The 22,852-nt window shown below is 26.0% G+C and overlaps 1 protein-coding gene across 1 annotated transcript; it reads left to right on the top strand.

The window, feature by feature from the left end:
• Nucleotides 1-11,883: 11,883 nt before the first annotated feature.
• PMEAMT (S-adenosyl-L-methionine-dependent methyltransferases superfamily protein) lies at nucleotides 11,884-18,345 on the top strand. The gene is made up of 12 exons (XM_047325566.2): nucleotides 11,884-12,016; nucleotides 12,178-12,302; nucleotides 14,323-14,460; nucleotides 14,603-14,740; nucleotides 15,213-15,356; nucleotides 16,140-16,250; nucleotides 16,352-16,493; nucleotides 16,771-17,051; nucleotides 17,171-17,332; nucleotides 17,602-17,655; nucleotides 17,759-17,833; nucleotides 18,039-18,345. Exons 1-12 carry the CDS (start codon nucleotides 11,992-11,994, stop codon nucleotides 18,135-18,137), a joined length of 1,494 nt encoding a protein of 497 aa, XP_047181522.1. The 5' UTR covers nucleotides 11,884-11,991; the 3' UTR covers nucleotides 18,138-18,345.
• Nucleotides 18,346-22,852: the final 4,507 nt, after the last annotated feature.

The following is a 22,852-nucleotide window of genomic DNA, read 5'->3' as shown; positions in this document are numbered from 1 at the left end:
ACACACAGAGCCCCCACCCCCTCCTTCTTTCTCTTCATTTATTCTTCCCTTGCATATCTTTGTGTTAAAGCTTCATTCTTTTTGTTCTTTTTATATATGTAAGAGGAAGAAGAAGAGAAACGCGAAGGCTTGAACGAATGTGGGAAATCCGTTCAGCCTTCAACGGATCTTGAGATCTGTCCACGGATGTCGAATTCCGTTGAAGGTTGAACGAATTTCCCACATCCATTCAAGCCTTTGTGTTTCAACTCTTTTAATTTTTTTTAGTTTACTAAATTTTTTTTGTAGATTTTAATTTCTGAACATTGTAAATGTTTATTTGTATAAATTTTACATAATTTAATAATTTTTGTAATATTTTTTATGTATATAAAAATTGTTAGAAAATAAAACAAATCGTTGAAAGAGAAAAGTGAGCGGGTGGAGATGTGTTGTTGAACAGATCTTGATTTACATCAATCCTCATAAGAAAAAACTTTTAATTAGAAGGCAAAATGGGAATGAAGAGGTACAGAAGTAACCTGAGAGTAACCCTCAAAAGTCTATAGGATCAAAATATCCACAAAAGTCTTGTGGACAAAGGCCGGTCCATGGATTTTTTTTAAAAAAAATTATTCACTTTAAATACAAGAAAAAAATGTAATTAACTTCTAATCTCGTAAATCTAAGACGTTTTTAATTTGTCAAATAACTATATAAAAACATTTTAATTATTATAAAAGATTTCAATAAATTTGTTTGCTTGTTATACAATAAAATTATACAGCAACATAAGACATGTCAATTTTAAAGTTTAAAATAATAAATTTATGAATTTTTTTATTATATGTTTTTATTTATTTTCTTGTTTTTAATGTGTGACTTAAATTCATTATTCTAATATTATATTAAAAAATAAATTTTAAACTTGAATAAATCTTAAAAATCGATTTTGGAAGATAAAATCAGTGTTAAAATTTATTTTCTTTACCAAATCTTGACATAATATTTTTGAATATGAACGAGTACTTTTGCTGTTTCCCCAACTGGATTGATGGGAAGGCATGGTGTCACAGAGACAGAAGGCACCCATATCTGCGTCATAATTAGGGTTCCAAAACATGCACGAACGACAAGAACCCCATTACAAGATCTTACTATAATTAGGGCACATTCTTGGATTTTGCTCATTGGAATTTTGAAAGAGATAAAAACCCATTTCAAAGGTTCACCCAATTCACACTCTTATCTCCTTGGAAACTTCATTCTTTGCCAAACATTCTAGTATCTGTCTAATCTCTGAGGCAGACAACTAATCAACTTGGTCACCCAAACCATCCATATCCACAGACCAAATAATCACGATCACGACCAAGTTATTACTAACATTATTTTTTCTGAGTACAATCATATCAAATTAAACATGCTTAACTTTCTCATTTTCCTTTCCTTTAATCCTATCATAACAAAGCATGCGTTAGTTAACTCCTTTATCAAGAGACAAACAACAAGATGAAGATGAAAGGAATCAAACAAACATGGTGACAAGTTCATGGGAAGCAACAACAACATGCCCACCATGTTCGACACCTCGCATGCTTTGGAACATTTGTATTGGGAGATTATGTAACTAACCTTAGCCATTGAATTCACCACTTTTCTTTCTTCTTTCCTTGTCCCTTTTTCTTTATCCTTTTTAACTCTTCGGATCTTACTATAATTAAATAAAATCGAAAAAATAAAATAAAAAACCATGATTGATGTGTGCAACAATAAAACAATTTTACATACTTACAGAAAAAAGAAGAAGAAAAACTGTTAGTGTTGCTTTCTCTTATTCTCACTGCCTTGTATATATAATCTTTGTCTAGCTTAAATTTAATAATTAGAATACAGATATTTTGAGCTTACACCAACAATGGCCATGTATATATATACAAAGTTATCCATACCAGCAGAAGTATATATGTCTTCTTACGTATATTAATATCATTTTGTTAATTAACAAAGGTTCCTGTATTAATAATTTATTTTAAACAGATAATATGTAAAAGATAATCCTAATAACTATTTTTTTTATCAATATATGATAGTTTTCAGCGTAAGTAAATAACTCTCTTTTTTTAAATAAAACTATGATTTACTTTTAAATTTGTGTAATAAATTAAAATACATCAACAGAAGGCTTTTCAACGTGTTTTATTCTCACTAGCACACTTTTCAGGAAAATTTTCCAGAAGATCACCCATTCCTAAATTACTCCAGAACTCGCACACTTTTCGAGAAAACTTTTCAGAAGGTCACTCATCCATAAAGGCTAAGTACACTTAAACATGAAATTCTTATGGGTTAGGCTACCGAAAAGCAAATGCATTTTGGTGATATGAGTAGCCAAATCAATCCTTTTAAGCTATCCTTCAACTGTATAGTCCCATACCTATACAGTCTCTAGATCCCTCTCATTCCGGTATATGTTCGATTCGTCCATGTGTGCCTTCTACTGGAAGCCTGCCAGGAGCCGCTCCTTGTCAGTGCCCCTTGCACTTCGTGCCTCTTGCACCGGCGATCACTCCCCGCCCTCGTCAGTGCCCGAGTGTCACAATAACAATAACCTAACAGAAGTTATCATCATAAAAGTTTTAAATATTTTTTTAATCTTTAAAATTTGACAGGAAATTAGAATTGGTATACATTTCAAACTTTCATACATTTTTATCTATAAACTTTAAATATGAATTTACATATTCCTTTTAACTCAATCATATTAATTTTCTTACACAAAAATAAATTAATATAGTTAAATTATGAAGAAATGCACAAAATATAAAGAGTATATCCGTTCATTTTTTAAATTTGAGATCAAATTTATCAAAAATTGAGACAATATAAATTCTAATTTTGTATCAAAAATAAGGAATGTATTTAATTCATTATAAACTAGTAGCATTTTATATATCTTACTAATTTTTTGTTACTTATTTTCTATTTTTAATTGTTTTTCTTTTGTCGTTTATTTGATTTTACAATAAACATACATGATGGGTTTGTGTACAAAATATAGTTTTTGTTGGGGAATCCATTATAAGAGTTGTTTTGAGCAGTAAAATGGAATCTTGATTGTAGTTCAATAATACTCATATTGAATAGTCTGACCATTACTGAGTGGAAATATTCAAAACCTAACATAATGTCTAAATCCATTTCATTCATCATTCAATCACCTTTTTTCCTTTGCTTTTTTTTTCTCATTTAAAAATTGACACTTAACTAAAACATTCTCCCTTTAAAGAAAATAAAAATATTATTGGGTAATTAAAAGTAATACATAGGAATAGGAAAAACAACTTGTAAAAAGGAATAAAGTGATTTAATTATTTCCATTTAAACAATTTTTTGAAAAGGGCATCCACCACTATTGCATTTTCCCATTTTAAATTAGCTTCTATATTATAAATCTTGAATTCTTTGTTTCATCATTATGTTTAAAAAAATTACTTTTACAAGTAATTATAGTAATTATTCTGTGTGTTTATCTTCAATCTCACAAAATTAATTTGCAAGATGAAATTTAAAATTCATTTGTATTTGTATATATTATAATTTAACTTTGTGTTGGTGGATCTCCAATAATTATTTAAAATTAATACTTTTAACATGTTTTAGAAATGTATTTGTTGAATATTAGAGATTTTACGTTTATGAATATGGTTGAATTATAATAGATAAGTAAATGTATTTATAAATTTGTTTTATAAAATTAAATTAGATATAAATTCATTTTATAAGATAATATTAAAATTATTTAAAATTTATTAAAATCAAATTCTTTGAAACTATTATTATTATCAGTTTTGTTAAACGTAAAACCAAATTATAAAATATAAGTGAAGTGATTATTAATCAAGTTTGTGAAGTTGACATATGTTTTATCATTGTAAACAATTAATTTATAACTTTTTTTTTCAAATATATTTTTAATTTGATTTAAATTAATATATAAACTCAAAATTTAATTCCCTTATCATTTTAAATCATTTCCTTTATTCTTTATCCTCAAACCTGATTTTCTAACTTGTTTTTCAATTTTTAATATTTATATTTAAATTAAATTTCCATAACATTAAAATGTTTCAATAGTTAATAAAATTTGATCATAATATAAATTATTTATTAAGTCTAATATATAATTAGTATGTATTCTAAAATATTTATTTTATTTTGATCGTAATATAATGTATATATTTAAGTCTATTATTCATTATAATTTTTACCTATATAAAATGCACAAGTTAAAGTACAAATATATATTTCTTAATTACACATCGTCAATATTTTCCTCTCCTCTAAAAAACAATTTGTATGTTATTATTACAACTAGAAGCAATATTTGTTATAGTATCATCTTTTTTAAATTTTAAAAAAAAATTGCATGCTTTCAATTATTAAAAAAAAATATATTATTTATTTCTAAAATGGGTATTGTCTCCTTAACTTATTTTATGTACATTTTCATTATTAAATTAAAAAAAATTGTATAATGTAATAAAAAGGTTCGAAAAGTTTGTTAGAAATATTTTAATGTGAAAATTTGTAAATGATAGGATCCAACTGAAGTGTTGAAAATTGACAGAATACCAAACGAAAAATAAAGAACTATAATCTCTTTTTTAAAATCAACATGTGTAGGGACAAAATCTTCTTTAATTAGTTTATACGCTTGTAAGCACTTACTCTCTTTTTTTTTTTCATTTTTAAATTACAAAAGCTCTTTAAACAAAAAGAAAAACTACATGACTTTTAAATAATATTAATTGAAATTGGATCACATAATATGCAACCTCGTGAGGATTATTTTCATTCTCTTTATTAGATATTTTTAATATCGTCATTTTATCTTTTAAATATGCATTCCACACATTATCTCTATAAACTAAAAGTAAAATTTTATCCTGTTTAATATGAAAACTAAAATTCTATTTGATTTCTTATTATTGAAAACTATTATACGTTTTTAAAAACAATAATTAAATAATTACTTTTTGCAAATAAATAAGTTCTTCTTTGCCAAATATATATATATATATATATATATATATATATATATATATATATATATATATATAAGGGTTGTTGTTTGGGTTCAGGTCCAAACTGGTTGACCTAATACAAAATATAAAACGGCTCATGTACCAAAATGTGGACTGAACCGGACCCTTCAGTTATTGGGCTAAACTAATAAAAATATGTAGTTTCTTCTTGCACTCCATAATTTCTTTTTACACCTTTATACACTCAAAATTTTAAACTTTATCCCCTTTTGAATTTGAGTTCTAGAATATAGAATTCATACAAAATGAATTATGGAATGTATAATCCAAAATACAACATTTGTATTTTGTATATTCCATGATACATAATAAAAAATGCATTCCTGATCACACAGTACAAAATTTGTATTTTGAATTACACATTGTATATTTTATATTTCAAATTGTATAATTTAAAATACAATATTTATTTTGTGTGTTGGATAAACAATTCAAAATATATGAATAAAATAGTGAATTCAATGTGAAGAATGAATGATGAAATTTTGATAATGAAAGTGTAGCATTGTAGATAAGATACAATAATAAAATTATACATTCATTTAATTAACTTTGTTTGATGTGTTTTGAGATTTTTGTAATTACAAATTTTTTCACTGTTTTTTTGTATAAAACTTTGGAAAGCATTTAATACATTTCAAAACTAAGTCTTAGTAAAATACAGAAGTCTCAAAATTAGGATCTATTCACATTCGGTATCAATTTTTTCTTGTGTTCACATAATAAAAAAGGAAAATAAAAAAAAATCCCACAAGACAGCGTCTTCCTAGAACTCCATAGCCATCTTTGGAAGTTATTTATTTTTTGTATTATATAATCTCAAAACTAAAAGTAAATTGTACATTATAAAATTCGAAAAATTTTATTTTTGGGTTGTGTAATTTGAAAACTATTTTTTCTTTTAAAAAAAGGTAACTTTCAAATTATATCATTTAAAATATATTTAAAAATTAAAAATAAATAAAATTATAATTCAAAAGCTGTTTTTTTAGAAAGAAAAAAAAACTTATGAATTCTATAATTTAGAATTCATTAAATTGTACAATTCAAAAAACTTATGAACTTCAAAGTCCATAATTTTTTTTTTATTTTCTGATGTACGGTAAAAAAAAAGACAAAAGGGAAAGTTTTTATTTTTACAGGGGTGTAAGTAGAAACTGTCTTCCCACATGCTCGGGAAGCCCATGACTTTTACTTCTTGTACCCCTTTCACAAAGACAATGTGAATCTGGTTCAAAGGATCCAATTGATAACTCACTATATATATTGATGAAGTTGGAGAAAATAAGTAATAATTTAAAAATACTATATATGAAAGTATATATTAAAGAGGATGTCACTTTCATATCTCCCAAAAAAGATAAAATAAAAATGACCATTAAATGTTGAACAAAGATAACCTTTCGTTCATTCCAAAAGCTAATTTTCTGCTGCTTCTTTTTTCAACACCAAGGGACGCGGCGGTTCTGCACATCCATGCCCACGTCATCTACAACATCATATGTTTTCACAGCGTAATTAATAAACATTACTTAATCTATTTCTTAAGATACTTTCTATAAATATGTAACATTTATTTATTTTGATAACAAACAAAAAATTAGATGAATTATTCTCCAACTTAATTAGATGAATATAAAAATATATTAAATAAGTCTAACCATATATATATATATATATTTTGATGATTCTATACAATTAAACTACTTTATTTATTATCTAACTGATTTCTAATATACATTAAACAAATTTAATAATATATAATAAATAAGTTTAAAAATTGTATTATGTCAATATATTAATTAAACGAATATAATAATATTCAATAAATTTCCTACTCTGATTTGTATTTTTAACAAATATATTTATATGTTTTATACGGTCTACTGTATTTTTACATATGTTTTTCTCCTTTATAAATACAAAGTCTATTGTTTATATTCTTATAGATATATTGACTTTATGAAAATGAAAATTACTTTTTAGATTAATTTTATTAAAAAACTTAGTTTTAAACTTAAAAATATTTATTATTATTTTGTCAACGTTTAAATTCTTTTTAATACAAACATATGCAAACTTCTTTCCATTAAAAATGAAACACTACTCATTTATCATACATAATGCTATGTTTGTTTTGAAAATAAAAAGATGTAAAATTTATTTAAAATATTCATAATTTCTCCACTGTCACCACTGATGCTTTTATCAAAGAGACATCAAAAGATTTGAATAATACGTCTTTTTAATAAAACATTTTTATTTCCCACTTGTTTTTATTAAACTTTTTACATTCTTTGATTTTATCATTGAATCAATTTCTTTATTCTTTAACAAACCAACATTGGTTGAAATTATTGATCCTCTGTTGAAAGAAAACAAGCCTGCAATTATCACATCAGTGGTAATGGTCCACAAGGTTTTATTTACTTTTTCTTATTCTTTTAAGGATTAAATATGTTTTTAGTCTCTAAATTATTGATCTTTTCTGGTTTTCGTCCCTCTTTCAAAATAAGGTACAATTTGGTCCTTATTTTTTTCAAAATTTTGGTTTTAGTCTTCAAAAACTAACACCGTTAAAAATGTGGTAGTTTTCAAGGTTAGTTTTCGAGGACTAAAACTAAAGTTTTGAGAACTAAAACTAGAGTTTCGAAAAAAATGAAAACCAAATTATACCTTATTTTGAAAGATGAACGAAAACCAGAAACGGCCAATAATTTAGGGACTAAAAACGTATTTAACTCTTTTTTTAATTTTCAAGAAATGTATTTATATAATAAAGTACAAATTATTGGAGACAAAGTCCTACCACACTAAAAAAGTGGAGCACCTTTAGCGGTCTAACGGTGAACCTTCACCTCATTCTACAATTTTAACTTTTATTTGAAAAAGAAATAAATATTTATCTTAAAAGTATATATATATATATATATATATATATATATATATATATATATATAGTTTTTATAAATAAAATAATACGAAATAAATCATAGCACGTCGAATAAGTTTTTGATTTTGACTAATATGTAATATAATTTTAGGTATGCATTTTCTTTAACGTTTTCTTTAGTTTTGAAAATGAATAATATAGCATTTTCCAAATTCAAGAGCTAAAGTATATGTTTTTTTCTTTCTTTTTAGTAACTCAAATTCTCTTATTCTATAATGCTGCAACTATTTATGCAATGATTTCTCAACTTGAAAAACATTTTCTTTTCGTGGAATCCAAAAATAGTTAAAGTAACTGGTTTAAAATTGTAATACCAAAAGCCCAGAGAAAAATAAATAAATGTTTTGAGAGAAAAACAAAAAAAAAAGAAAATATAGGACAAGGTGAATCATTGAGGTTGGTAGAGGTAAATGCCAAGGAAACATTGTGAGAGTAAATCGATAAGAATATTATATTAATCGAAATTAGGAACACAATTTTAAATTAAATTTTGGGTTAAATATGTTTTTTATTTATTTATAAACTGTTTTTTGTTTCGTCTTTAAAATATATACCAATTTTATCTCTATATCTTATATACCAATTAACACATTCTTTAATTTTAATGAATAGTTTGACTAGAAAACATTTAATTTTTAAGTTCTTGATCATTTTTGTTTGAGAAATATTTTAGAGAAAAAAAATGATTATAAAACAAAAACATAAAATAAAAGGATAAATATTAATTAAAAAAAAAAAGAAAAAAAAAACATCAATTTGTCCTCCCACGGTAGCCATTGCTGTGTGTGTTTCTTTCTAAGTGTCTTGTTTTGGTCAATTTTTTCATCAACAGAAAACAATAGACCATTAAACTGCAAACAACGTCAACCAATCAAAAAGTTATCTTAATGTTCATCATAAATGAAACTTCTTCACTTGGTTTGGGATTTCTCCATATTTTTTGTGTGTTACAATCTTTGTGGATATGGTTAAGTATGTCATCTTAGAGGTACCACCATCCCTAGTTGATGCCGCTGTAGCCAAAGACAACATAGGTGAAGACAATTTCTCCAAAATCTTAGTATTTTTTTATACTAAATTGTATATTTAAAATGAGTGAAAATTTTGGAAAACATTACTGTCAAATGTAAAAATAAAAATGTACTTGGAATACAACAAACAATGCCATGAGACAAAAAGACAAAGACTTTTCCCACTCTATTTGTTCTTTCTTGCATCATGTCCCTTTCTTTTCTTTTTTTCAAGCATGCATTATTTATTTAGTGTTTTTCTTCTCTCAATTATTTGTACTCTACATTCCATTATTGTTAGTTCGTTTCTTCTCTAGCTTCTTTCAAAACTTTTCATATTATATTATGTTTTTATTTCTTAATTTTAAGTAAAAAATTGAATTGAAACTAGTCTATTTTTGAAACTTTGATCCAATTTAGTCTCTTAACTTTATAAATACGTGAATTTAGTCTTTATAACCAAATTTTGTTAGATTTATTTAATGTTTTAAATGCATTTTATGATAGTATTTGAGTTATTTATAATGTTTTACACATTCTTTTATTCAATATTAGTTGAAAAACACATTTAAAACTTCAAATAAGTTTAACAAATTTTGATTAAAGGGATGAAACTCAAAGTCCTAAAGATGATAGACTAAATTAATTTTTTAAAGTTTCAAAATTGTATAAGTAGTTACAGAAAGTAACACTCAATTATGATTCTATTGATATGTCTTTTCAAAAAAAAATTACTAAAAACACATAACACCAATAAAATTTGAATCATATAATTGATTAACACAACTTTCAACCTAAAATAAATTTATTAGTTTTTTACTTTATATAATACTGAACATTCTTATATTTACTTAATGTAATACTTACAGTCACACTTTGATTCTAATCATTATTATAACCTTAAATTATATATCTTCACTAATAATAGTTAAATAAATTAATTGACTCATAAAGGAACAAAATCCTATCATCAATTTTTCTTTTCATTCACTGAGTCAAACGCATATAATGCTTTCAATTATTTATTATCTTTCTCAAATCACAACCACATCTCTAGATACCAATTTGGATTCTCATATCATTCATTTTTTGTCTTTGTTATACGGAATCTTTTATAATATGAATAAAGATTAGTATATATCACTTTCTCTCTTCTTAGTATAGTTTAAATAATCATATATCACTATATATTACGAATCATTTATCCAAAGCCTCATATTTTCGTCAAATTTCATTTTATATACTTTCAATTACTTAATAATTTTTTAAAAAGGTCAATGTTCCACGTTAATTTTTGTGTCTTTCGCGGGTATCTCTTTCGCACTCAACAAATATTAGTGATCACAAGTTACTATATTTATGGAAATTCTTTTTAAATGTTGAAATATTTAATTTCACACAAAAGAGTTGGAACCAAATGTTTAATTTTATGTGTTGTTATTATATATTTAATAAGCTTCTTATCCAGCCACTAATACTATCATGTACTATTTTGTAGTTTTCAAAATTAAAATCGTATATTATAAAGGATTTTAATAGTTTATGATGTCATTATTTTAAAGAAAAATATTAATTACATATATCGGTGTATATCTTTTCTTTCTTGTCTAGAAATTCAGAAGTAACTTTTAGGTTTTATTTAATTTAAAATGAGTTAAATATAATTATTTACAGATATCAAATTCGTGAAATAATTCGACTAAACAATTAACTATTCATATTTTTATATATAACATTTGAAGATAGAATCTTATTCAAAAGATTCAAATTCTTAAATGGTTACTTGAATCAATTGACGTTAATATATATAAATATATATATATATATTAAAGTTAATTTCATACTTAAATTTGCAGCCACAAAATTAATTTAGAGCGAAAAGTTTATATATGGACCATCATTGATTACACTATTGTAATCTAAGTTTTTCAACCTCAAGTGGAGCACTTCCAATGGCATTGCTGCATTTGATTAATTGATTCAACACGTCAAATCTTTGAGCAACATAATAAAATTTTCACCTTTATTTAAAATAAAATGCTAGAAAACATGTTAACATTTCCATAACATCATTCAATTACACCACTTTGTAAGAAGGATGTTGGAGGGTTTAAAAGAAACATTATTTCACACATGAAACAAACATTGGAGGGTTTGAACATCTTGATCATATATTTTAACAATTGGGTAATGAATTAATGTGCTAACTAATAACAATGACATGAACTAATTAGCACCACTGAAATATAAATGTTTTTAGTTATATATACAAATGATAATAAGCTAGATTGAGTTTAAATATTGTTTATTTAATACTTGATTTGTAATAAAAAAAACCAACTTTTCATTTATTATCTTGTAGAATATCAATTATTTGTCGTACATTTTATTCATAAATAACTATAAACATAAGTATTTTTATCATATATTTAATTATAAATATTAGTTAATATTAATAAGAATGAGTTTATTTTAATTTCTTTGAATATCTATAATTTTTTCCTCCTAGACATATAATATTATCGTTATTGATTAAGAATGATACAATTGTTTCTATCTAAGAAAATATCTACAATTTGTTAGTACGAACCTTAATATAACATGAATTAGTTACATTACACACTGTTGTAAGACACAGTGGTAAAAATGTTTATTAATTTGATTAAACTAAAATTGATTTTTCGAATTAAGAAAATAATATGAAATGGACAACATAGAATGATTGAGTGAAGAGTGTAGGGTCAATAGAAACATGTGAAGGTCGGTGTTTCTTGTTACAGTGGGACCAAGATTCATCTCGTTGAAATTAAAAAAAAAAACATAAAATGAAATTAGAAATGTTTGTTGGTAAAGAAAGATTTTTGTGTATAAATAAGAGAGGAGGGGTTGTAAAGGAAAGAAGAGAAGAGGTAATAGAAGTGATATTGCAGAGTGATTATTGATGGCTTCGTTGACGATGGTGCAAGGTGATGAACATCCATGATTGAAATGTTCTTGTTAATTAATAGAAAAATTACATACACGAATTTTTTATATTTATTTGATATTGTATTTTAAAAATATAAATGTAATATATTTTTGAATATATATGAAATAAATGTGAATACGATGTAAGGAAAATGTGCAGGTGGAGATATGGATGAACGGTGTGTTCAGAAAAGCTACTGGATGGAACACACGACAGAGTTGTCGGTAGAGTCGATGATGTTGGATTCAAACGCCTCTCATCTCGACAAGGAAGAGAGACCAGAAGTGCGTTTCGTTTCCTTTTCTTCACATTAACCATATTCTTCTTCTTCTAACTATTAATTATATAATCAACTTTCTCTTTTTTTCTTTTTTTTTCTTCAAGTTTGTTAAACAATTCGTTTCATTACTCGTTATTATACTTCCTTTTATTATTATTTTAATTTAAAATAAGTTATATATTTTATGTTTGTAAATTAACTCAAATATTCATGAGTTGTTACATTAAATAAGTTCATCATTTAAACATATTTTATTTTTCTATTTTATTTCTTATATTTATGTTATGGTTATACAGTTCACCTATTTATTAAACTTCTTTTTGTTATATATACTTATTGTAATATAATTAAACTAAATGGATCCACTCACTTATCCTAGATAGTAAAATTTACCAATTAAAAAGTAATGTGGTATTATAAAAGTAGTAATTAAAAATAAAAATGTTAATTTATATAATTAAACAAATAAAAAACTGAACATTTGATCTATACAAATTTTATTACATAACATTTTAATTTTAAAATAAATCAAATTATTAACCTATACGATAAAAAATTATTACTGATGAATAATGAGTAGTCAATTTCCCTTCAACGTTCACTAACATGTAAAAAACTTATTTATAAGAACATTTACAAAACATTTTACGTTAGATTTTGGATAATTTTTTTCATCATAAGTACTTATTTTAAGAGAGATAAAAAAACAAAATAAATTGAGAAAATTATTTTTACAGAATGTAAATAAAAAATTAAATAAATTATTCGAATTTAAAAAAAAAAACTAATTTTAACTTACGGGGAACTTTCTCATAGAAATATTTACAAAAGAGTAATTCCAATGTAATTGTTTACGTTGGTTCTTAAGCTTTAAAAGTTACAAAATATCATTAGAGTAAACGAGGTTTTACAAAAGTTGTTTATATGAAAAACTACATTTTTTTTTTAAATTTCAAATGTAAATGAGAGTTCTTATGAGTAGAAAGATAAAAGCTAGAACTGTTAAAAATAAACTATAAATATACTAAAACTAGAGTGAGAATTAGTGAATATTTGTAAATTCTATATGACAATAAGAAACTTAATAAAAGAGAGATAATAATTCGAATTGAGTTGTTCTACTATAGAATGCTAATATATGTTTTTATAGAATGCTAATATTACTAATATATTTTCATTATTCTTTTTAATATGCTCTTAGTTATTGGGTGGAACATTTTAAGATTCATAAAACTACTTGTAAAATTCAATAGAAAGTATTAATTATAGTTTTGTGAATTTTAAATTATGAAAATGTGCCACAGAAGCGTGCTAAAAAATATCATTGATATTTACTAAAGTAAGAATCATACTTTTACATTCATTTTATACGCAATATAATAATAAAAAATAAATTTTTTTATTTTTTCAAAAATAAAAAGTAAAAAAAATTACTGATAAAATGACTATAAAAAATTTATGTATGTAAAAATATATTTTTTATTTATTTACTATCTCTCGTACAAATAAGAGACAACATCATTGGTTTTTAATATTGCTGTTTTAGGGGTTATTTATTGTGTGCCATGATGAAATATATTAAAGAATTTAATTAGTTCATGATAAAAATAATTTAATTACAATGCAAAATTTTGTATCCTAAATTGACTAAATATGAATTGTTATGTGGTAGGGTTGTTAATTTTATGTAAATATTATTCTAAAATTCATATAATGACTTCTAATTACTTGATACATAAACATGTAACTAAGTTAACAGTATATAAAAACTAAACTCAAAATTAAATATGTAACATTAAATGTTTGAAATGATTTAAAAAATAAATATTAAATTAGTTTAATTTCAATGTAATATATATATATATATATATATATATATATATATATTTTTTTTTTTTTTTTTTTAATGTAAGAAGCAATGAGAGGCTAGAAAATTTCTTCTTGTACCTTTTATCAGTACCCCTTTAGTTTTTTATTTTCAAAGTGAAATTTTTTTGACTCATCATCTATATTTTGTCACAAAGGTTTTGTCTTTACTACCAGCGTATGAAGGAAAATCAGTAGTAGAACTTGGAGCAGGTATTGGAAGATTCACAGGAGAATTGGCCAAGCAAGCTGGTCAGTTACTTGCTGTGGATTTCATTGAGAGTGCTATAAAGAAGGTAACTGCAATTTCTAATCACACTTTGAACACTAATTAGTGATTATGTTTGTCAACATGAAAAAAAAATAAATTTGATCCTACCCATGTTATGATGTAATGACTAATACCCTAATTTCTCATCTCACATAAATTTTATGCAGAATGAGAACATTAATGGGCACCACAAGAATGTCAAGTTCATGTGTGCTGATGTCACATCTCCGAACTTGCAGATTTCTGAAGGGTCTGTTGATCTGATTTTCTCGAATTGGTTACTCATGTATCTTTCCGATGAGGAGGTGAGTTTTTGAGTGGAAAATATCAAGCCATAGAAATTTTCTTGGCTTTTTGTTCAGTTATGTTGAAGATAACATGATGTATGATGCAATCGGTTCTGGTTCCAAGTGAAAATGACCAGATTGTAGAATCTTGATGTTAAATTTGGAGTTTATTATTGAGTTCCTTAATTTTACCTTGTGGTTGATGGCTTCTTTTGGTTATGGTTCTGTACTTTTGCTTTCGCAATGAATGACAATGATGTATTGATGTTTCTAGCTATCTTCTATTGGTCAATTTGAAAGTAGTTGATTCTCATGCCAAAGTGGTGGAAAGAAAAACAAAAACCATGATGATTATTAGTTTCATTTTTACACGCAAGAGGGTTTTTCATCACTGTGAGAAACAGACAAATAGTGACATGGCTTCCTTGTCGCTACCTCGTTTTACCTTCGTTATTGTAAGGTTTTTTGTGTTTCCCTTTATTCATTTCAGGTTGAGAATTTAGCAGGAAGGATGATCAAATGGTTAAAAGTAGGTGGATATGTGTTCTTCAGAGAATCATGTTTCCACCAATCTGGAGATTCCAAGAGAAAATGCAACCCAACTCACTACAGGGAACCTAGATTTTACACCAAGGTTTGTTCTCAGTGTAGTCAATTGGTCAATCTATCTGCAAAATCATTCCTTTCTCTGCAATGTGTGAATATAAAACGTTCATGGAAGAACATAATTTCTGGGATCTCAACCATTTGCTCCTTAATCTCCAAGCAACAACATGATGCTTCTTAAAAGCATGAAAATTAGCACATGATCACTCTAAATCAATAAAGAACTCCAACCAAACTAATGAGCATACTCAATAGCCTTCATAATTTCAGTAATCTCAGCATGAAACACAGAAGCTGTACCAATAAAAAGAAACAAAACAACCTTTGAAAGATCTCTTATTATAAGCTGACAAACCAGGATCCTCACAATAATAAAGTAATCTTTGGAAAGATACCGATCTACATGAGTAATCTAAGCAGCAGTAGTAGCATGTGTATGCACTATAAATGCTTTCAAAATACAAAATTCAAGAATAGAATTAGAAGCAGACCCTTTAGAAAGAATTTCAGATGAAGAAACCATCGAAAACCATCTTATAAAAAGTTGAACTGACTATGCACTGTTATTAAACTAACGAAACGTTTTTACAAACTTTTCTATGAACATTTCTAAAATGAACGAAATGAATTTCTTCATCTAAATTAATTTATGCACAAAGTTGCAGATAAAAGTTTAAGGAAATCATATAATAATTTTTTTGTAAACCAAGTTTAATTTTTACTTGTTAAAGTATTTATGGTAAAAATTGTCTAAATATACTCTAATTTCTAAAAGGGTTTGGTTTTGATTACATTTCTTATTTTCATGTAGGTGTTTAAAGAGTGCCATAAGATTGATGATAGAGGGAATTCCTTTGAACTTTCGCTTATTGGCTGTAAATGCATTGGAGCTTATGTAAGAAACAAGAAGAATCAAAACCAGGTAACAAAACATGGTTTCCATTTCTCTTAATTATTATATCTTATTTTAGTTTATTCAATTGGTTCAAAGTATCTGATTAACACAGTGAACCTGTCATGCAGATTTGTTGGATATGGCAAAAAGTGAGATCACAAGATGATAGGAGGTTCCAGCGGTTCTTAGATAGTGTTGAGTATAATCACAAGGATATTTTACTCTATGAGAGTGTTTTTGGCCAAGGCTTTGTGAGCACAGGAGGACTTGGTGTGCTTTTCCACTTTCATGTTTTTTTTATCGATAAATATTAGTTGTTAGTATTAGTCGTTCAATCTACAACCTCTTCTACCTTTTTTTCCAAACGCACCAAACCAACCTTATAACTTTAGAGAGTTGAATTCATAACCTTTCCCATCCCTCCCTTCCAATCTTTACCATCAAGTCACCTTATAACTCCTTCATATGTTTTGTTATGCAATACAGAATTCTCCTTTCATAGTAGATTTGATATGTTACTGAATTGAAAGTGCTTTTGCTTTTGCAGAAACAACAAAGGAATTTGTGGCAAAGTTGGGACTAAAACCAGGCCAAAAAGTTTTGGATGTTGGTTGTGGTACTGGGGGAGGTGACATTTACATGGCTGAAAATTTTGATGTTGAGGTAGTTGGCATTGACCTGTCCATAAACATGATTTCTCTTGCCATTGAACGTGTAATTGGGCTCAAATGTTCAGTAGAATTTGAATGTGCAGATTGCACTAAAAATTCATACCCTGAGAATACATTCGATGTAATCTATTCCCGTGACACATTGCTACACATCAAAGTAAGGAACCATCTTTGGCTTTTTAATTTTTCTTAAGTAAAGGCCACACCCTTTTGTATCTTGAGTTCATTTCATATTCCTAACTTCCATTTTCTGCAAATTTTTGTTGATTTATTCAGGATAAACCATCACTATTTAGATCATTTTACAAATGGTTGAAGCCTGGAGGTACACTTCTAATTACTGATTACTGCAAAAGTGTAGGAAGTCTATCAGTAGGATATGCTGACTACATACAAAAGGGAGGATACTATATCCATGAGATGAAAACATATTCTCAGGTATGATGATAACATCATTTAGCTTCTTTATCACACCTGAAATTATGAACAAATTTTAGTTCTGGTTTCATAAATGTTTTTAGCACTGTTCTCTTAGAGATTCTATATTAACCTTGAATGTAAACTTTTGTTATACAAATTATCAAGATAAAACACCAATTCTGGTGGGAGAATAACATAAAAAGAAACACCATGAAATAACATAATTTAGTATTCATGCTGATATTTCTTGTACATGACATGCTTCTTTTATTCTAAATCATGCACAGATGCTCGAAAATGCTGGATTTAATGATGTCATTGCCGAGGATCAATCTAATTTGGTATGTCAGAACAAAATGGTGGCGATTTACTTCATTGTCAGTTAGTATATTTTGCCTATGATAATCCAAGCAAAATTTTTACTTGAATACTTGTGTTTTTCAGTTCATGAAAACACTACAACAGGAATTAAATGCCCTTGAGAGCAAGAAGGATGATTTCATTGATGAATTCTCGAAGGTGAGATTTTTTTTTTTGTATGTTTTAAAAATTTTACGTGATGCTCCCACTAAATGAGTCCGATTCCATGAGATTCACATAAATTTCAATCCATAGAAGAGATGTTTACTGAAAAGAGAATGTCAAAATTGGTTACATTTCTTTTATTCAAGTGTAAGCTTTATTTTCAGAGCATTGATTCATTGGTGGAAATCATTGGTTTCAGGAAGACTACAATAAAATTAGTGAAAGATGGAAGGCCAAGCAGATGAGGGGTGCAGATGGTGAACAAATATGGGGTTTGTTCATTGCCCAGAAGAAATGATGCTTAATTCTCTCATCATATCTCTTATTATGCCTATATATTTAGTTCAGTAGTATGAACAGTTTTCCAGATGACAGTTTGTATAACTATTTTGTTGTTATTTATATCTTTTGAGAAAAGAATGTTTGTGCATTCTAGCACAAGATAAACGAAACTTCTATGCATCCTCTTCCATTTGAATGTGATGTTCATGACTAATTATGGTTTCCATGCTCCAAATATATTTCAATATCTTGCTTCCTGTAACTATCTCTCTACTTTTGGAACCGTGGTATGAAAAGTGGTAAAAACATAAACCAGTTTGTTTAGCTTCTGAAGCACTTGAAGTAACAGAAACGATTATGCGGAGACAGGAAAAATAACATTATCTGGTTACTACAAAACACAGATACAGCAAACAGAAGAACATTACTAGAATACAGATGAGCTAAAACTTTCAGAAATTGAAAAGCAAGAATGAAAACAATTGTACATATCCTAAATAGTTCATTTATCTTGTCTAGTTGATGATTTTTTGCATAAAGCACCCAATAGGGAATTGTAAGTAATTTTTTGTGTGAATAATTTGTACCATGTATCTCATCGGAAACATCCAAACATACGAAATTCTCTCAGATTTGCATAAACCATAGATAAGAGAAAATGAAGTCACTATATGAGGAACCATATTCTTGATATGCATATTCTGAAAGAGATTCATGGCCTCTTTCCCTTTTTCATTCCTACATAGTCCATTAATAGTGATATTGTAGCTGTATACATTAAATACCATTTGTTCAAGAGACTATTTCTTGAGTGCCATTATGATAAATCAAGAACTTCACACCATTAAATTAAAGTGAACTCCTTATTCTTTAAATATTGAAGTAATTTTAATTGAAAATATTTCTAACCAGCTCTTTGGTTTTTTATAACTCCGGAATCGATTTCCCAAAAATTAATAAAGCTACTGCAAAATGCTTTATTATTCATTTTATTGCGATTTAAGACGTTGTAAACTAACTTTAAGAATTCAATTTAAAAGTTTAATAATTTATTTGACAATTATAGTTTTTTTTTGGTCTCGATCTAGGTATTTAAAAGCATTTTATTTTAAATTTTTGTGCATATCATTTGAATGTTTTCGTCTTTTTCGTAACAGTTACTTAGAAACAAAATAATATAAGAAACATAAGATATTAAAAATAAGGTTTAATACCTATTTTGGTCCCTATTTTTATGGGTTTAGTTCAAAAATGATCCTACCTTTTAAAAAAAGTTTAGTAAGGCCCCGTAATTTGTTAAAAAATGTTCAGTCTGCTCATTTTCGCTCACACCGTTAAAAACCTAACCTAACGGTGCAAATGCCACATTGAGTTGTCAAGTTTGATGAATACGTGGATGTTACACTATGTTAAATATTAAAAAAAAATTAAAATGACACATCAGCTTCCACCTCCACCAGCTTCCCAAGCACGCCTCTCCCTCCCACTCTGATTCCGCCGGCTCCCACCTCCACTTCCACTCCGACTCCAATGAAGAGGGATACAAATATCAGAGCAAAACCCTCTTATTTTTCACTCTCACACGCCCTAATCTCTTTGTGCACAGAAACTCTGGAAACCCCAAATCCCAAAAACTCAAAAACTCTGTGAACCCCAAATCCCAGAAACTCAGTCTTCACTGGAAAATGGAGAATAAGCTTTATTTGAACCGAAACCTCGCCGAAGAAGATGCGTCGCTGATTCGATTTCTAGGGTTTCGATTTCTTAACATTTTTCATCGTGCTTTTAATGTCTCAGTAATTAGTGCAATTTCTTTTGATGTGTGGATTCATTCATGGAATGTACTTTAATAAACCCAAATGTACAGGTGAACTCAAAATTGCAAAAATAACAATGTTAATTTCCTTTAACATCAGTTATGTGGATATGAAGCCTCACATTACAGAATTGGCTGGACTCTTTATAATATGGTTTCTTGTTGTTTTCAAAGAACTAGTTCGCCTGAATAAAGGAATGGATATTCAACAAAAAAAATATATAAGATCCAAACAAAAACACTACTATAAAAACAAAATCTCATTAAGTATACTTAAACAACAAACTGTTTTGCAGTTTACAGTTGTCTGGTCATTGGTAAGGGCACATAATTTTACGACACGAAAAGTTCATTAAAAATTTTGAATCTCAGACTGAAGTAATAAATCACTTGAAAAATAGTTTATTGATTTTAATCCACAATGCAGACTTAAACAATTTTACACTATCAATGAACTATAAAATGACACCTTTAGAATGGGGTTAAAAGCTTTTACAGAAAAATCTTAATTATTACAGTGGAGTAGGTGTTTCTTGTTGACGGGAAAATTTTACAATTTGAATGGACCCAAATCATATGGAAAATACTTACGGTGACTGTTGGGTGCCAGTTTGTTCTATCAACTGAGAGTAAATATATTCATCAACTCTCTGTTTTGCCAAAGCTACCTGTTCACAAATTCAAGCTTCAACAAAAAAACTGTAACAGCTTAGAACCAAGAAAAAGATAGAAAGAGCAAGCGGCGGTTTAATTCCATGTTAGTAGGACTTGCAAGCGACAGTTATGTAACCCTTGCTTTTTATTGTGGGGAGGAGAGGGAGAGGGAGAGGGAGAAGGAGACGACGACCTCTAATGTCACGTGGGAAAAAACCTAAATTCACAGATGGAAGATGAAGCTGATGTGTCATTTTAATTTTTTTTTAATATTTACACAGTGTAATATCCACGTATTCATCAAACTTGACAACTCAATAAGATTGCGTCACGGTGGCATTTGCACTGTTAGGTTTTTAACGTGACAACTCAATAAGATTGCGTCACGGTGGCATTTGCACTGTTAGGTTTTTAACGTGTAAGCGAAAAAGATCAGACGGAACATTTTTGAGTGTTTCATCCTACACCTCCAACATCTCATCCTGCACCTCCAAAAATTCCATTTTTAACCTTCTGACACCCTGCACCTCCAACCTTTTTAACTTTCTTCTCTTTCTTATTAAAGATATTTTAATAACTATCTTTTTATTTTCTTCTCTTTTTTATTAAAGACACTCTATACCACCTTAAAATTAATTTTAATTTAATTTAAAATTTAAATATTATTTAATATAATTTTATATTTTAATAATTATTAAAATATGATTTATATTATAATAATAGCTATATTAAAAAAGTAAAAATAAAATAATTAAAATAAAAATAAAAATAAAATAATAATAATAATATAAATTTTGACTTAACATATTCAAATATATTAAATTATATTAAAATATTAAAATAAATTAAACAATTATTAAATTGTAAATAAAAACAAAATTTTTTAAAAATTTGTTATCGAAAATCAGTTTTGTTTTTTATTTAAAATTTAATCAATATTTAATTTAATTAAAATTATAGCATTATTTATTATATTTTTATATTTTAATAATTATTAAAATATGATTTATATTTTTATAATAGTTTTATTAAAAAATAAAAATAATAATAACTAAAATAAGAGTAAAAGTAATAAAAGTAAAAATTATATTAAAAATCACATTTAATATATTTAAATATATTAAATTATATCAAAATATTAAATTAAATTAAATAATTATTAAAATTTAAATAAAAAGTAAAATTTTAGAAAGTTAGTCGGATATTGAAGTCCGATAAATTTATAATCGGATATGGATATCCGATAAATAAATTTTTCTAAAATTTTGATTTTTATTTTAATTTTAATAATTATTTAATTTAGTTTAATATTTTAATATAATTTAATATATTTAAATATATTAAATGTGATTTTTAATATTATTTCAGTTATTTTTATTTTTAATTTTTAATAAAACTATTATAAAAATATAAATTATATTTTAATAATTATTAAAATATAAAAATATAATAAATAATGCTATAATATTTAGTTAAAATAAATATTGATTAAATTTTAAATAAAAAACAGATTTTCGATAACAAGTTTTTAAAATTTTTTGTTTTTATTTACAATTTAATAATTGTTTAATTTATTTTAATATTTTAATATAATTTAATATATTTGAATATATTAAGTCAAATTTTATATTATTATTATTATTTTATTTTTATTTTAATTATTTTATTTTTATTTTTTTAATATAGTTATTATTATAATATAAATCATATTTTAATAATTATTAAAATATAAAATTATATTAAATAATATTTAAATTTTAAATTAAATTAGAATTATTATTAGGGTGATGTAGAGTGTCTTTAATAGAAAAAGAGAAGAAAATAAAATGTCTTTAACTAGAAAGAAAAAAAAGTTAAAAATAAAAATTTTAAAAAGGTTGGAGGTGCAGGATGTCAGAAGGTTAAAAATGGAATTTTTGGAGGTGCAGGATGAGATGTTGGAGGTGTAGGATGAAACACTCAACATTTTTTAACAAATTACGGGCTTTACTGAACTTTTTTAAAAGGTAGGATTATTTTGAACCAAACCCATAAAAGTAGAAACCAAAATAGGTATTAAATCTAAAAATAATATATACAAGAATGATTTTTTTTTAAATACATGTACTAAAATGATAAAAATTAAAATATATTTTAACTATACAAACAAAAAAAATCAGCTATAATTCTTATAGAAGATTTACAAAATCAAGAATCTAATCTAATAACATTTCTTTAATTTGTTAAAAAATTGTAAAAAGTTTTCAAAAGATTCAGGAATC

This window comes from Vigna umbellata, chromosome 4, assembly GCF_029865625.1.
Source record: "Vigna umbellata cultivar VRB3 chromosome 4, Vumbellata_1.0, whole genome shotgun sequence".
Lineage (NCBI taxonomy): Eukaryota > Viridiplantae > Streptophyta > Magnoliopsida > Fabales > Fabaceae > Vigna > Vigna umbellata.
Note: the sequence above shows the minus strand (reverse complement) of the source record. Positions and strands in the feature narration are given on the sequence as shown.